General features: G+C 38.7%; 1 protein-coding gene across 4 annotated transcripts in view; it reads left to right on the top strand.

Annotated features, from left to right (window-relative positions):
- LOC139130881 (NPC intracellular cholesterol transporter 1-like) overlaps positions 1-15,074 on the top strand; it is a 110,185-nt gene that overhangs the window by 93,985 nt on the left and 1,126 nt on the right. For 3 of the 4 annotated variants that reach the window (XM_070696690.1, XM_070696693.1, XM_070696691.1), the window contains exons 2-8: positions 5,793-5,852; positions 9,044-9,932; positions 10,474-10,683; positions 11,227-11,324; positions 11,818-11,917; positions 12,735-12,798; positions 14,098-14,269. In XM_070696690.1, the coding sequence (XP_070552791.1) occupies positions 9,844-9,932; positions 10,474-10,683; positions 11,227-11,324; positions 11,818-11,917; positions 12,735-12,798; positions 14,098-14,269 (733 nt within the window). In that variant the 5' untranslated portion in view covers positions 5,793-5,852; positions 9,044-9,843. Of the gene's footprint in view, positions 1-4,944; positions 5,062-5,792; positions 5,853-9,043; positions 9,933-10,473; positions 10,684-11,226; positions 11,325-11,817; positions 11,918-12,734; positions 12,799-14,097; positions 14,270-15,074 lie in introns of those variants that run through there. The other variant, XM_070696692.1, reaches the window with a different exon arrangement.

The following is a 15,074-nucleotide window of genomic DNA, read 5'->3' as shown; positions in this document are numbered from 1 at the left end:
CTAAAATTGGAGCAGCATGTACGGTGATCGGAATCTGCCGCAACACCCGTGTTGAAGAAAGCATCTATAGCATACCAGTGCGGTTTTACATCATTTTACCTCATGAATGTTTTTACTGTATTGAAGCAAAATCATTTAATAGCTCTGTCTCTAAGATTGTAGCGTGTGGAGTTTCGTCATGAAGGAAGTTTTGCTATCAGAGAAAGCAGAGTCCAATAACATGGACGCGGTGTACAATAACTTTTGGTGTGAGTGGACGCTATTTGAGCTTTGACATCATAACAGGGAAAACAACACAAGATTTCTGACTTTTTTCCAAAATATTTACATCTAAAGATCGTACTCCAGGCAGTTTAGTCCAAAACCTATGAATTTGTGTGAAATACCCCTGCGGCTATACGCTGTACTCGGACATAATCCCAGTATTTTGTTAATAAACCTTGTGCTACCAAAAGTTGTATGTTGTATAGTGTCATTCATTTTAGAGTCTTCGAGAAAATCACTTGTCCAAAAATTACTCGCCTTTACAAAGAACTTAGAATATCTCAATTTTACGATTAAGCATCACTTAACACCCAGATAAGTAATCCTCTCGGTAGACCATCACGTCTTAACACTTGTATTATTATCATTATCATTACAATGTACTTAAAGAGGGCAATCTGATTACTGTACAGTTATTAAATTTCAATCAGCGCCCTCCTGGTAATGAAGCAAAAATATACACCAACAAATCGTCAAATAAACAAAAAAATATATGAAATGGGTAAAAAGACACTGTCGACCACCCAAACATACTGAGCCTTAAACGTTCACATATATATTATTAATTTACAATCAGCATTGTACTGAAATAATACATAATAATACGAATAAATAATATATCAAACGATAAAATTCCATTATTAAGTATCTTTTGTTAGCCGGCTTGGGCTACAGCACACAGTACTGTAAATTTCCCATAATTCATTGCGATTTGTATCCTCAGATATTCCCCAGAGAAGTCTACCAGGTCTCCCATGTGTAGACAAATTCATAGACTAGTTGTAAAAATTCTGAAAACGTACTTTTAAGAACACCATTCTTCTCAATTCGAATTTTAAATGATTTGGAAAATTATGCAAGATTGAGAGAGGAGATAGTATTTTTGTAAAATTTTCCACTGATTGTGTCTTCAGCCATACAGAATAATGTGATGGAAAGTAGGGAGACCAGTTGCACCTGTTTTTTGAAACAAAATGATATTGATTTTTTCCAATGGAAATGACAAAAGAAATTTGCATTCTAAGTTTTCTCAGAGAATGACCCCTTCAGTTCCTCATAACTTTCTGCCATTTGTAGTACCTACAGAACATGACTTCCATGGGTGTTTAATGGTTATTTTGAAACTTTTGCTGAAATTTCGAAACGTACTTTTACTGGATATTATTTAACAATCATTCTGATGCTGAACATTAGTGCTTACATGCAGAACTGAAAAAGTTTTTAGAAAAGTAACCTTCATGGATACAAATCAAAGAGAATTGTGGGTAATTTATTGTACTGTGCAGCACCTTGAGTTAAGTACGCATGCTCTGTTTCACTGAGACCTGACGAGAACATGACAGACAATTCTATGCTCAGTGAAATAGAATTTTTTTGTCGTTGGAGGCGCTCCACGCATGCATGCATGCGTGCATGTATGTATGTATGTATGTATGTATGTATGTATGTATGTATGTATGTATGTATGTATGTCTATCGGTCAATCTATCTATCTATCTATCTATCTATCTATCTGTAGGGTGTTTTTATCGTGATTAGGCGGAAAGACTTTGTACTTTTACTCTGCGGACAATAAGGAAAAAGACAACAATCGGAAATACAGTCGTAAAATATGTTGCTTTCGATCGTTTGGCCCTCCAGATACCGTATATCCTATATCTGTGTTTCAAGCCGGGGTCTCAAGTGCAAACGTATCATTTTCTGCCGAGTCGTACATCCGGGTCACGCACCAGGCGAAGTCGCGTACTGCGACTGTCTGAAGCAAATAAACTAACGCTTCTGCTGAAATCATGAACACAATCTAACCTCGCTTATGAAAACATTTGAAGGCTTCACAAACCCTAGTAATTTCGTGTTTAGGCTTTTAGGAAAGAATCATCTTTTTTCTACACACTCGTTCTTTATTCGCTCTTCAATTTGTTCATCAGTTGGTTGCGTGGTAAATGAAAATTTATCGCGTCGACGTTGTCCATGGTAGGAATTTTACAAAAAGTGTAAATAACACAGTTTGTTTTTACGCTATAAAATCTCTGCGAAAACAATTCAGTGTAATCAGCTGCAGAACAGCCGTTTTAAAAAGGCCCCATAATGACAGATAGGTAGAGTACCTAGGTGAGAGAAGCTGGAACGGCATTGATTGCAGCTCTGCGTGGCGTGGCAGGGCTGTGTTACCGGCGTTGTACGTCCTCCCACCGGAGGTGTGGTGGGAGGCCGTATAACGCCAGTAACACACAGCCCTGCCACGCACAGCTACATTGATTTAGGATCATTTGCAGACAGATTAAGTATCTACAAATTTCGTTGTTAGTCACGAAATGCAATTGACCTTTTAACCTTCATCCAGCCAATCGCATTTGTCATGAGGTTCTTTCATAGGTTAAAATCTTTGATGGTATCGGTAACTTCTGAATGACGAAGATTTTTGAAAATCTGGTCGTTTTGAGATATTTTCGTTCCGTGTATGTACGTGTGTACATCGGAGTGTTTGTAATATGATATTAAACTGGTCCAATTATCATTTTCATTCAAGGTAATACATTACCAGGTCCATGGGACATTTGAGATTTACAAATTTAAGTAGGACCATCCTGAACCACTGATAGTTAGTGGTGGTACCAGGTGTCCGGAATGGGTAAGCGTACCCTGCTAGCATGCTACACCCGTCAGGATTGGTCCCAAAATTGTCTAATATTGTATGAAGTGATACAGTATATGAATCACTGTTATAAGTCAAAGCCGGGAATGCTGTCGCTAATCATTTGAGTGACCGAGGTGTCATATTTGGCCACAATGTCATTTAATCGACCGTAGAACTGTTTGAAAGTCCTCACGAGTCTTTTGGATGTATATCCCTGTCTCACTAGTTTTGATACTAATAAGCTGTGTCTCATTTGAAAATCCGCGTAGGAATCACAAGCCCTACAATATCTGAGAAGTTGAGACACGTACACACCATAAGCAGGTGCAGATGGAATATTACTTGATAAGTGGGGATAATTTATGATTTCAAAATCAAAATCATCCCTTTTGTCATACAGCTTGGTGTGTAGCCCATTACTGGGCATTAGTACCCACTTGCAGGAACAGATCAAGATATGAAGCTTAGTTCCTACTCTCAGTTGTTTCTTTGATTTCCAATTCATCAGGGTATATATGATGTAAGTAATTTGATATATCTGGATTGTTTAGACTAATCAGATCATCAATATATCTGTGCGTGTTGTTAAAACGCCTTGCAAGTTTTTTAGACCCTGCTTTGTAGAGAGATTGTAGGAACTCTGCTTCATATGAATAGAGAAATAAGTCAGCAAGAAGTGGTGCACAATTTGTACCCATTGGTATGCCGATAGATTGTTGAAAGGTCATACCACCAAACTTAACAAATATGTTGTCGATTAAGAAATTAAGCATGTTAATAATTTCTTCATCTGTGTATTTGTGCTGGGCATCCATGTTGTTACTAAAATAACCTGACCCATGTTTGATGATAATGTATTGGTACCTTCTACTGCCATTTTTATGCAGGAAAGTTTGCTTTTTTCTTTTTCATCCACAAATCAAATACTTGCAGAATGACCACTTGATTGCTCAATACAATTTCGAGGGCAACGCCAGAGACATATCCGGCAACCATCACCATGGAAACGCAATCGGTGGTGTAACATACATATCTGGCGAAGTATCCGGACAAGCTGCAAGTTTCAATGGCAACCAGAAAATTAATGTCGATAGTTTACATAATTTCAACTGGGGATCAAGCTTTTCCGTCAGTCTTTGGTTTAAGAGAACAGGTGAATGGTCCAACTATCAAGGCATCGTTTCCAATGGTTACCACTCAACCGGAAGTTGGGAAATACGCATGGGCAGAGAAATGTCTGGTCAGATGTTGGGTGGTGGTGTTAATACTGCTAACAATCCTCAAACGTGCAATTATGTTAATTTTCTGGCTCAACAGAATAGCTGGCATCACGTCGTCATGACATACATGGTGAAACTCTAAAATATTACCTTGACAACAAGAAACAAGCTGGTGACCAACCTGTTGTCATGGAGATATGTTAATCAAGGATACACCTCTTAATATTGGTCAGGCAGGTGTTGGCAAGTCTAATGAACATTTTTATGGATTGGTTGACGAGGTTATCATCTTCAAAAAAGTACCATCGCCCGATGACGTCAGAGTGATCTTTGATGCGCAGAATCCAAACGAATGTTCTGATCAGTCCTTGATTGCTTATTTTCCTTTCGATGATTCCCACAACGATGAAAGTTGCTACGGATGATCAGGAGCGGCCGTTGGTGGCGTAACCATCAGTGGTGCTGATGGCATCTCTGGTAATTCTGCCTTCTTCGCTGGTAATGGCAAGGTTGATGTGGCTTTGCTGGGTGGCTATCGATGGGGTAGTCAGTTTACAGTCAGCGTCTGGTTTAAACGCACTGGTGGATGGAAAAGCGTTTTATTCATATTGGTACAACTTAGTGCGCTTGCGTTTATTAATGAACAAACCACTGTTGTAGGCGCCGCTTGAATTGACCAGAGTTGTCGCCAGCGGCATCGATCACAATCAAAGTGCGCAGGCGCTTCCAAATGAACAGCGCTGCCGCTGCCGGGCAAGTGAGCCAGCTGTAGTTGTAGGTGTCGGCTTTTAAGTTGTAGGTGTCGGGTGATAAGTTGTAGGTGTCGGGTGATATTCTACAGTTGTCGGCTCTGGAGTTGTCGGTGCCGGTCAAAATTTTGTTGTTGTCGCCAGTTGTACTGCCAGATCTGTGTAACAGTTGTCGCCGCTGCATTCCTATGTAATTTTGCATTGGTTTGAATGTTGTCGCCGGGGGTCCCGAACGGCTTTCCATACCTTCAGCTTCAAATTAACCTACGAAAGGGCGTCGATAGAAATGCGCCTTACGGATGGGAAGCATTTAAGCAACAAGTTAAATACGCGGAAGCCATATGTATACTGTGGCTGCAATAATTGTAGCCTTGGTACCAAGGTAGGGGCATCGCGCAAGCCGCACAACAGAGGCCCAAGCAGCACAACCCATCACACCAAGGCTACAATTATTGCAGCCACACGATGTACTGTATTGGCGAGGGATCAGCTACCAAATTGAATTTGGAGTCAACGACCGACGTTATATTCAATTCAGTGCAATTTGAACGCCTTGTAACTCAGTACAGTCTACATGATTCAACAACGTTAACGTTGATACGAAACAATTCAAAAACATATTTAACAGCCCTATAAGAAAAGGAAAAAAGAGCCTATTAGCGTCTTCATTACGCATAAGGTGTTTATATACCCCAACAACAGTTAGCTGTGGGTCCATAGCTGTGGTGTTTTCAGACGGGATTCCTGCCTTTTGAGGGCTGATTTTGACTTTTACGCCACCGCTTGTGGTGGAGGGTAAAAGTCGTAAAAGTTTACACCTGTTTACCACCTGCAGCTATTGACCCAAAGCTACAACACAATCACCTTGTAAATTCTCAAAGGTCATCGCTCCGATCTTATGTTGAAATATTTCATTTACAGGGAATGATGTCTGTAATCAAGCCTAGTCAACTATTGTTGCTGTTCATATTTTGCAGACTGGTAAGAAAACTTCCATGTTATATGTTACTATTTGCAAGCAATTCCCCGGAGACCGCGTGTTCTTATAAGGAGACTTGTTTTGCATACTTGTGTTTTGCTGACGGCAGGTCACAGTTGAATGCCAAACCAATTTATGATCAATTACGTATATGTCTGCACTACGTCTGCACTTTTTGTGCATACCTAACTTGCGCGCTCATTATTGCTTATTATTAATCTTACACTAATTATTCCAAAATTATCTTTTATTGACCATAAATGTTGAATCACTTTGTTATATTTACATGTCACTCGGTCACCTTTCACAAGAATAGACCATACCAAAGTTAATTTCACTCTTTGGTTTGCGTACACTTCATCGGGCGCATTAGCTGTGGGTCCATAGCTGTGGTGTTTTCAGACGGAATTCCTGCCTTTTACGGGCTGGTTTTGACTTTTACGATTTCAACCCCGCCACCACAACGAACGCATCAGCAAGGTATAATAATTATACCTTGCTGGTGCGTTCGTTGTTGACTTTGTCAAAGTTACAACCATTTTCAGTAATAGAGCGCGAAGCCACTGCAGTGAACTGCAATAAAACTGCTTACACTAATTAGTTTCAGCTGTAGCCGTGGCCACTTTGGTGTTGAACAAGGCTACTTGATAAAGACCAAAAAGTCTGCTTGTACAAAGGCAAAACTAGGTCTGTCTGAGGCTCGAGTTGTAAATGAGAGTTGTAAATGAGAGTTTACGATTGGCACCCTGTGCTCAAGATTAAGATACAATGTAACATTTTCATGCACTGGTCCATGTACAAATCTTTTCATTTCAACTTCCCCAGACAAACTGTCTGCATGGGACATACAATGTTGTCGACTTGGCCAGCTGGCTACAGCTGAAACTAATTAGTGTGAGCAGTTTTATTGCAGTTCACTGCAGTGGCTTCGCGCTCTATTCCTGAAAATGGTTGTAATCCGGTGATAATCAGGTGACAGCGTCTACAGATTAGTAATTTACCCTTGCTTGCTTTGGCGAATTAGGCAATCAAACGCATCAGATAATAGACGCAGCACAGTGATAAAAGTTTTCATACGATTGTCCACCGTGAGGGACGGTGGATTGTCAAAGGGTAGACTTGGTTCAAGTCGGTGAATTTCTAAAAAAAATATTTTGAAATAGCTTCTCGTGTGTCTCTCCTATTTCATACAAACCTATTTGGAATTTGGCAGCCAAGGCCAGGTTTCCTTGCGATTAATTGAACGCGTTACATTTGAGTCTGCGCAGTTTAGTGAGTTAGTTTGTGATTCCGGGAGAAACTCCCCTGTATAGCGTTCACCCCATTCGTTGCGTTCACCCCACTCACGCGTTTCACATGAAAACAGAACACAAATCATCGTGTTCACCCCACTCAAACATTCACAATCACAGACTTTAACCAAGTCTAGTCAAAGGACAAATACATGACACAGCGATGCGGACGGGGAAAAAGAAATCGCTACAAAACCAGTGCTAACATAAAACAAAGACAACAAATGTTGGCAGCATAAATGTTTATTGGCAATATATATATCATAGTCAAAAGTATTAAAATAAAATAAACCATAGCAAGATGAAACCTACGCTGAGACCAAGACACCCCTAGCCAGAAGAGGTGATGTAATGGACGTGGTGATCTTTGCTACCCAATATCTCGGTTGTTTGTCTCTGGTTTCTACAAAAAATGCCCCTCTGGCACATCCAGCGTAGTAGCTCGGTGTTGCTAATCGCTACTGATTCCATAGATCATGGGTGACCAGTGAAAGATTCCCGATACTTTCTTTCCTTTCATCCTAGCAACAGTAACAAGAAACTAAAACAATGGACCAATTAGGCAGCATGTAACTACGTAGCTGGTGTTTCTGGAGGACATCGGTTTAAGTCACGTGATCATTTGGTTAAATGGATGGATGACTTCCATTAACAAATAATATTGCATCAGAAAGTAGAAATCATGGTTTGATATTGCGATAGAACGTTACGAACAAAAAGTGCTAGTAATTTGTGCAAGAACAGTTTGCGTGTGTTTATAATTTTAAAAAGCGATTGTCATTCTTAAGGCCAAAGTAAGTAAAATGTTAGATTTACTTGTAGGTTTTCAGATTTTTTTCGATTAAAAAATCAAACTTTCCTCGCCGAATTTCCATCCAAGGCGATGTTCCGTCGCAAAAATAAGTGATATTACGACAGTTGAACCATGTAGTAACAACGTAAAATAGTACTCTCCAGACTGCATTTTGATTGAGAGAACACGGTCACATAAAGGCAAATTGGTACTGTGTATTTTTTTGCGTGCTTTTAATCGCTTATTCGTCAACCTTTCGGAATTTTGAGTGAACTCCAAACAAAGAAGTGTCTTATTTTGGCCTAACCTATAGCAGAGCTATATACAGCTGTGTGTTTGCCGAAGTAATGGGAATCGAACTGTGTGTCCTTAAAATTCGATGAACGAGAGAAACTCTTTCCTCTGAATTGCAAGGTGACAATATCTTCCTTGAATGGTAATCTGAATCACTTTCCAGTTGTTTCCGTTGACTTTATTCCGTGTTAATAGAAAATAGTCTTACATTAATCCGACTGAATCAACTTACTGATAAGGTTTATGCATGCACTGTCACTTAGTTAAACATGTAAAATTTCTGAGACATATTTGTTACGACAAACCATCTATCAAAATAGCATGCCATTACGTCTGTGATAGTTTAATATTTGCCTCGTGTCTTCGAGATAAAAACATTTGTTCATAAAAGTTCATATTTGCATATTCAGTTTGATGAAGGGACCACACTTTGTCCATTTATGAGTACTCACAGGCAGTCACTATTATGTGGTCATCTGAGATAATCTTCCATGCATGACAAACTTCCTGAAAACACGGTTAGTTTCAGTAGCCTCTCTAAAAGAGTTCTCAAAGCAGATTCAATGACAAACTTCCTAAAGCACGGTTTAATTTCAGTAGCCCCTCTAATAGAGTTCTCAAAGCCGACTGAACAGAAAAAAGAATTCAAGGGAATTATAGTGATCACGCCTCTCATAGGAAAAGTGTTGAAATGTTCAAAATGTCGACTACGTATTTTCCCAAATATTAACTTCTATTGCCCATTGAAAAGAGCTTCAGCACCCCTCCCCTTAACAACTACTTATTGGTCATTTCTGCTCGAATTCTATTTTAGAGTGAGTTATCTAAGATTCATAAAGATGGTTATTGTGCTTGGTACGGAGTGTGTGATCATACTGTGACTGGTACACCACTGTATTGTCCGTATAATGGCCCAGCAAAGAGTGTGTCCGGATACCAAGTTCCTCGATCTGTTGAAGGAAGTCTGTCCGGAGCTTCTTGATGGCCTCCCAGATCCACAGACTTGCCGTGACTATGAGCAGATGAAATATTTGAAAACCTGGCTTACGATCCCCGAGGAACTGCTGACCAGATGTCCGGCATGCTGGTCCAACTTCCGCAGACTGTCCTGCAACATCATGTGCAGTCAAAACCAAAGCACGTTCTCCGATGTTGTCTTCACCGGACCACAGCCAAAGCAAACCGAATTTGCTAGCTTTGCGAAGGCAGACGCATTACCCATCAGATATGTGGCAGACAAGTACGTGAAGCAAATAGACATTTTCTTGAACAGCACATCCGCGGACGATTTCTTTACATCTTGCAAAGATGTCGAGACTCCAAGCTCAGGTTCAAAGGCGATTGAAGTCCTGTGCGGTGTCTACCTCGAGAAGTGTACACCAACAAGACTACTTAATTATTTGTGGAGCACCGATAATGGTTATTATCCTGGTATGGTTGCTAACTTCACCAAAACTGATCACAGTCCAGGCAGTGGTATCAAACCCTTGGAAGTTTTCAATTACAGGTGTGATGATCATAGCCAGAGTTCATTAAAGTGTAGCTGCAGTGACTGCCAGGCAGCATGTCCAGTCCCACAATTCATCGAGGAACAACTCCTCATCCTCGCTCTGAATGCGACATGGAGTCAGTACATGCCATATCCTGGACTACAAGACGCCATACCTTTCGGTCCAGTGCTTTCACGACAGATTTTCCACCAGGTATGTTCAAACAGCTTGATAGTATCAAATAGTTGTTATTATTTTACAAATAACACTCAAAATTTTGCAAGATGCTACACTTAAAAAAAATTAAATTGAAGCAACTAAATCAAATCTACAGTAAATCAGTGAAAGCATACTGCTCCAAAACGGGACAATAACGGTAACCGTTGACAATATTTTCATTACATTTGCCAGCAAACGAGTGCTCTTTCCTTCCTATTACTCTCTAAGACTTAAGACTATTTAAATGTAAAGTTTTTGGCCTTTTCATTATGAAAAGTTGTTGACAAACGAATTCTTCAGTGGTTAGTCCGGACTAAAAGTAATTTCTAAACAATATTTGATATTACTGGTACAGATCATGACTAGTTAAACTCTGCATATCGGCAAGGTTAATGGCAGTAGGGCATACAAGATAGTCTAAGAATTCAATGCTCTAATACAAAGTCATTTGATTGAAGTTACAATAAGGCTTACACAACTCCTCTACTACTTACGTTTCTGTAACTCCATCGGTGCCTTATGCAACTCTACGCAGGTGTTGCGGCTCCGGAAACTTATCGAGAAGTCAAAGTTTGGTGAGATGGTTTTCGCCGATTTGTGTTAAGAGAGCTCATAACACCTGTACAATCCACAGTGTTCTGAGCTATTATCAGAACAACGCAGAACACTTGGATCGAGTAGAGTACGATCGTAGTGGTTTCTGGGTCACCGCTGACTACCATGATCATTTCCTGTCCTGTGTAAGGTACGTGCATTTTGGTCTTGCTGTTGCCATAACGACCATTCTACCCGCCATTTTCTGAGTTCGACTGCCTGAGATCTGCAAAACTTTCACATCAGATCACTAAATTATAAATATACATAGTGTCACTATCTTTATTTGCTGATGAAACTGTACAAGGGTTTTTTTGCACAATATCTTACAAAATTTTCGCATAGTGGTTAATTAAGAGGCCAAGCTGAATATCGTTTTTCTGAAATGCACAACCGAAGGAACTTTTATACACTGTAGGTATGGTGTGAATAGAAATCACATAATTGTTCACATACTTTTATTATGGTTTGACATTTGTGTTTATTAAGTTTATATTCAACCTGTCTTTTTTATCTTTGAGGAAAATTATTTGATTACTCAAGGTATCCAGATGTTCATTGCATGATATTATCAACTTGATGATGAGCTTGTACATTTAGGTTCACAACAATAGCGGCAATAAAATTTGTTGCAACATTGTGATAGACACAGACAGTTGGAGTTTTTTTACTTGTGTTATCCTTCTATCAATAGGAACCCCAATCAAACACACGAAACTAAACTAAATATGAGCTGCGTTGGTGAGTTTGGACATGCAGTCTTCCCTTGGAAGGTGATGCGTGGCTATGATGGTAAGGTAGCAGTGTTTTCTGTGTTGACTAACAGGATGTAAATATTCATCCAAAAAGGCATATGATTAGAGAATAATGTAATTTATATCCATCTTTTATCCCACTTCAGTGAGGTTTTAGCGGATTCAGAACTCTAGTCAGAGCAAATATGTTTCTTCTCTGTCTGTGGCGTACTTTTGAATGTCTTCCCATACTTGGATATACAGATGTGAAAATGTATAAAGTCAACACAATATTTCTGACAAATTTATGGCTCAATGGTCGTCTCTGCTAGATCTGTATAAATAGAGCTTTAGAATAAAACTATGGTATTTATAGTTTAATTATCAGCTGCCATAATGATATATGATATACATGAGCAGTAGTGGCTTATGTGAGGGCTGAAAATTCTATTTTAGAACCCATGTACCAAGTATCACATGTAATCCAAACTTTAGACATGCAAGCATCAGGATATAGTTCCATGTGCTTGAATATTGATTTCTGCCCACAGATGAAAACTACAACAATGCTACAGCTTTGGTGGTCACATTTCTTATGAAACCACCGACAACCAGCGATGAAAAGCGACAACTGAAAGAATGGGAAAGTGGGTAAGTTGACAGAGACCACAATGCTTCATGGCTGTATTTTGGAGTTCAATCACAGGTTTGTTACAATACCGGTACATTTGCGTGTGTGAGTGACATTTGTTTTTGCTAACAGAAATTCAGACAGCTTTGTTTGTTTGTGCATCAGTACCTATTGCAGCAAATGTCAGTGTCAGACATTTGTGTGATTTTTGTGTTTTTGCAAAAAACTTTAAATTGGCAAAACTAAAAGACACTACTTAAATGTCAACATAAAAACTAGCAAATTGTCATTTTCATAGTCTCTACAGATGTCTTTTAAGGTAGCAATCACCTCAGGGACAGATATTCAGACTCTAACTTTTACAATTCTTTTCTGAACTACCTCTTATGAGGGTTCATTTTACAGCTCTTGGTTTACGAAAACTTTTCACTGTCTTAGTTTTTCGAAAATTTTTCTTTTTCTCCGGGACAGCCATTTTGAATTTCAAATATCGAGTAATGTTTCTCTGGTACTAAAATTAGCATGATGAGCCCCAATTTTTATTGTTGATTTTGAAACACAATTGTTGAAATATTCCTTGAGAAAAGTTTTAGCAAAAGTTTAAGTCCTTCACTTTCGAGGCACATACTACCCCAAACAAAGTTCAAATGTGTATTTTAGTGAAGGGTAGCAGACATTGGGCAATCATACTTTTCATTTAAAACCAATCTCAAATTATGCAAAACAATAGAAAACTCATATTGTAGCTATAATTTTTTCGCAAATACAAATTCCCTGATACTCAACTTTTAATATGTACGTACTTCTTTCTTTCTCTCTTTCTAATTTTAACAACAGATTTCGTGGACTCGTACAGAACTATTCCAGTGTTGATAACTTGACGCTCATAGCGACAACTGGCGTAAGTATCACTTCTTGTGATGAAATGTCTTTGAGAGACACATTCATTGAAAATAACTTTCTGTGCCTCTGTAGCTGTATCTTTCCATGCTATTTTCCAACCCTCAGTGCAAAAGAATATTACGTTCATGTTACTGTACCAAGCAAGGGATGAGTGTGTGTTTTACTTCATTTGTTCAAGTGTATAGGGTAAAATTGAGTTTCCGCTATCTTGGACGTACTCAAAAATGTGGCAGTCTTCAGCACTTTTGACAATATTCTTCACTGACCATGCCAAAATAGCAGTAACAGACAAGCAATCTCCAGTATGCACAAAATGCTCTGCGGTATAATGTTATTGACCTAAGATGCTGTTTTGTACAACAGCATTGATTGGCAAGGCATGATGGGACACATACCAACCCCATGACTCGCCTTATAATCTGACATTTGCAGAGGAAGCAAAACAGCTCACACCAATCAAAATGCTTTATACATATTTATCTATATTTGTGTACATTTCTCCCCTGATTGTAAACACATTATACATGTAAATTGTTAAAGTACACCGTAGTCACTGAGAACTTCATTTAGGTATCTCCCTTTGATTACATTTGATGAGGGGGAAACTAGCACATCAAGATTTCAGAGTCATGTGATCTTGTGATCTGTGTGTAAACTTAGATCAGCATAAATTTTTGGAATATCACAGATAATGAAGAGTTTCTGAGTTTTGTGGAATCAAATCTTGATATGAAGCCTTACAAAGCAGATTTTGTCCATTAAAGAGACATAAACTGTAACTTGTGGCAAGTTTTTCAGTATTCTGTTTCTCTATATCAAGTAGTGTGTCTGACCCTAATCTGTTTGTCATGCTGAAATTTTGAGTATTCTTTTTGTCAACACTGCTTGTATGTGTGTAGTGATCATTATTTATTGTTGACTAATGAATTCTAGTCCGGACTTGAATACAATTTTCAACAATAACAATGAAGATTATAATCATATAGGTTGTGTTGATATGCTAAATACTTGGCATTAAATTACAGTTTAGGGACTCAGGCAGAAAGTGTGGGGAAAGCACAAAACAAAAGTTCTAGAAAAATAGCCATAGATACAGCTTATTTCTCAACATGATTGTGGGTTTATACTCTGTGAGACTTTATGTGTATACGTGGTTTCATTTTAGACAGCCAGTTTTAAAACATTAAACCAACATATTGTATAGATATTCTACTGCATTGCACTAGCAAGCTGAACAGAGACGCTTCCAAAGCTTCACATTCAACTTTGGGTTTTGTTTTTTTTCTCGCAAACCTAGATCAAGATTTTTAACAGAGATATGGATTGGCCAAATAAAGAAGATGCTTGTGTGTCATTTGTCTGTGGAAAAGGTGATGGCCAGATAGAAATGAATAAGCAAACTGAGAAATCTGACAGTCCGAGACAAATGAACAAGCCAAGCAAGAAATCTACTCAAAAGAATGGTAAAAGTATGTATAGTGTAAACTGATATGAACTTTTAGTCAATAGTACTGACCCCGGCCGAGGTCATGTCTTAATGGCTGTTATCATGGGGAAGTTGGATCAATCCATTTTGAGATGCAGGGATAAAAGGACATTCAATTATGACTCTTCCAAGCTTAGAAGATAGACTCTACACAGTTGTTGTGCTTTATAACAGTTTTCTCCATCCTAGTGCAAGGTGTAGGATTAAGTATGAAAATTGTGATTCAGTGCCAGCCACATGCAAAGCAACTGTGCTTTCCTGCACAGGCTCAGTTGGTATAAACACAAGTATACATAAATATGATTCATAATGCACAGAACATTTGAAAAGTACTCTGATGAAAATGAAACTTTCGCTTGTAAGTTGTATCGCCTGAGGCATCTTCATGTTCCATTAGTTTTCTATAGCACATACCGGTACATTCATATCATACTGTCGTACAGCAAGAGTATAGATGACGCTGAACTACACAGTATTAATGTTTTTACTGTGTTTCATCGACGTCTTTGATGTTGACAGAAGGACAGACACCTCGGCTTGAAGAGTCTATGATTTCTGTAGTCATGCCAAATAAAAAACCAAAAGCATTTTAAGAGATGTCAAAACAAGCTGAAATGCAAATTCAAAATGTGTATTTATTTTAAGGGTGGGAAATCTACAGCGTGGTGTGTGCCAGAGTTATGAATAGTGCTGTGCATTGAACAACACAGGCAGCTCAAAGTACAAGATGTACATCCTGCTAGAGATAACAATGTTTTCATTTCACTGAAGACATGTGACCCCTTTTC

The sequence above is a fragment of the Ptychodera flava genome, chromosome 4 (assembly GCF_041260155.1).
Source record: "Ptychodera flava strain L36383 chromosome 4, AS_Pfla_20210202, whole genome shotgun sequence".
In the NCBI taxonomy this organism is placed as follows: domain Eukaryota; kingdom Metazoa; phylum Hemichordata; class Enteropneusta; family Ptychoderidae; genus Ptychodera; species Ptychodera flava.
The sequence above is the reverse complement of the archived record's forward strand: the minus strand, read 5'-3'. Positions and strand labels throughout refer to the sequence as shown.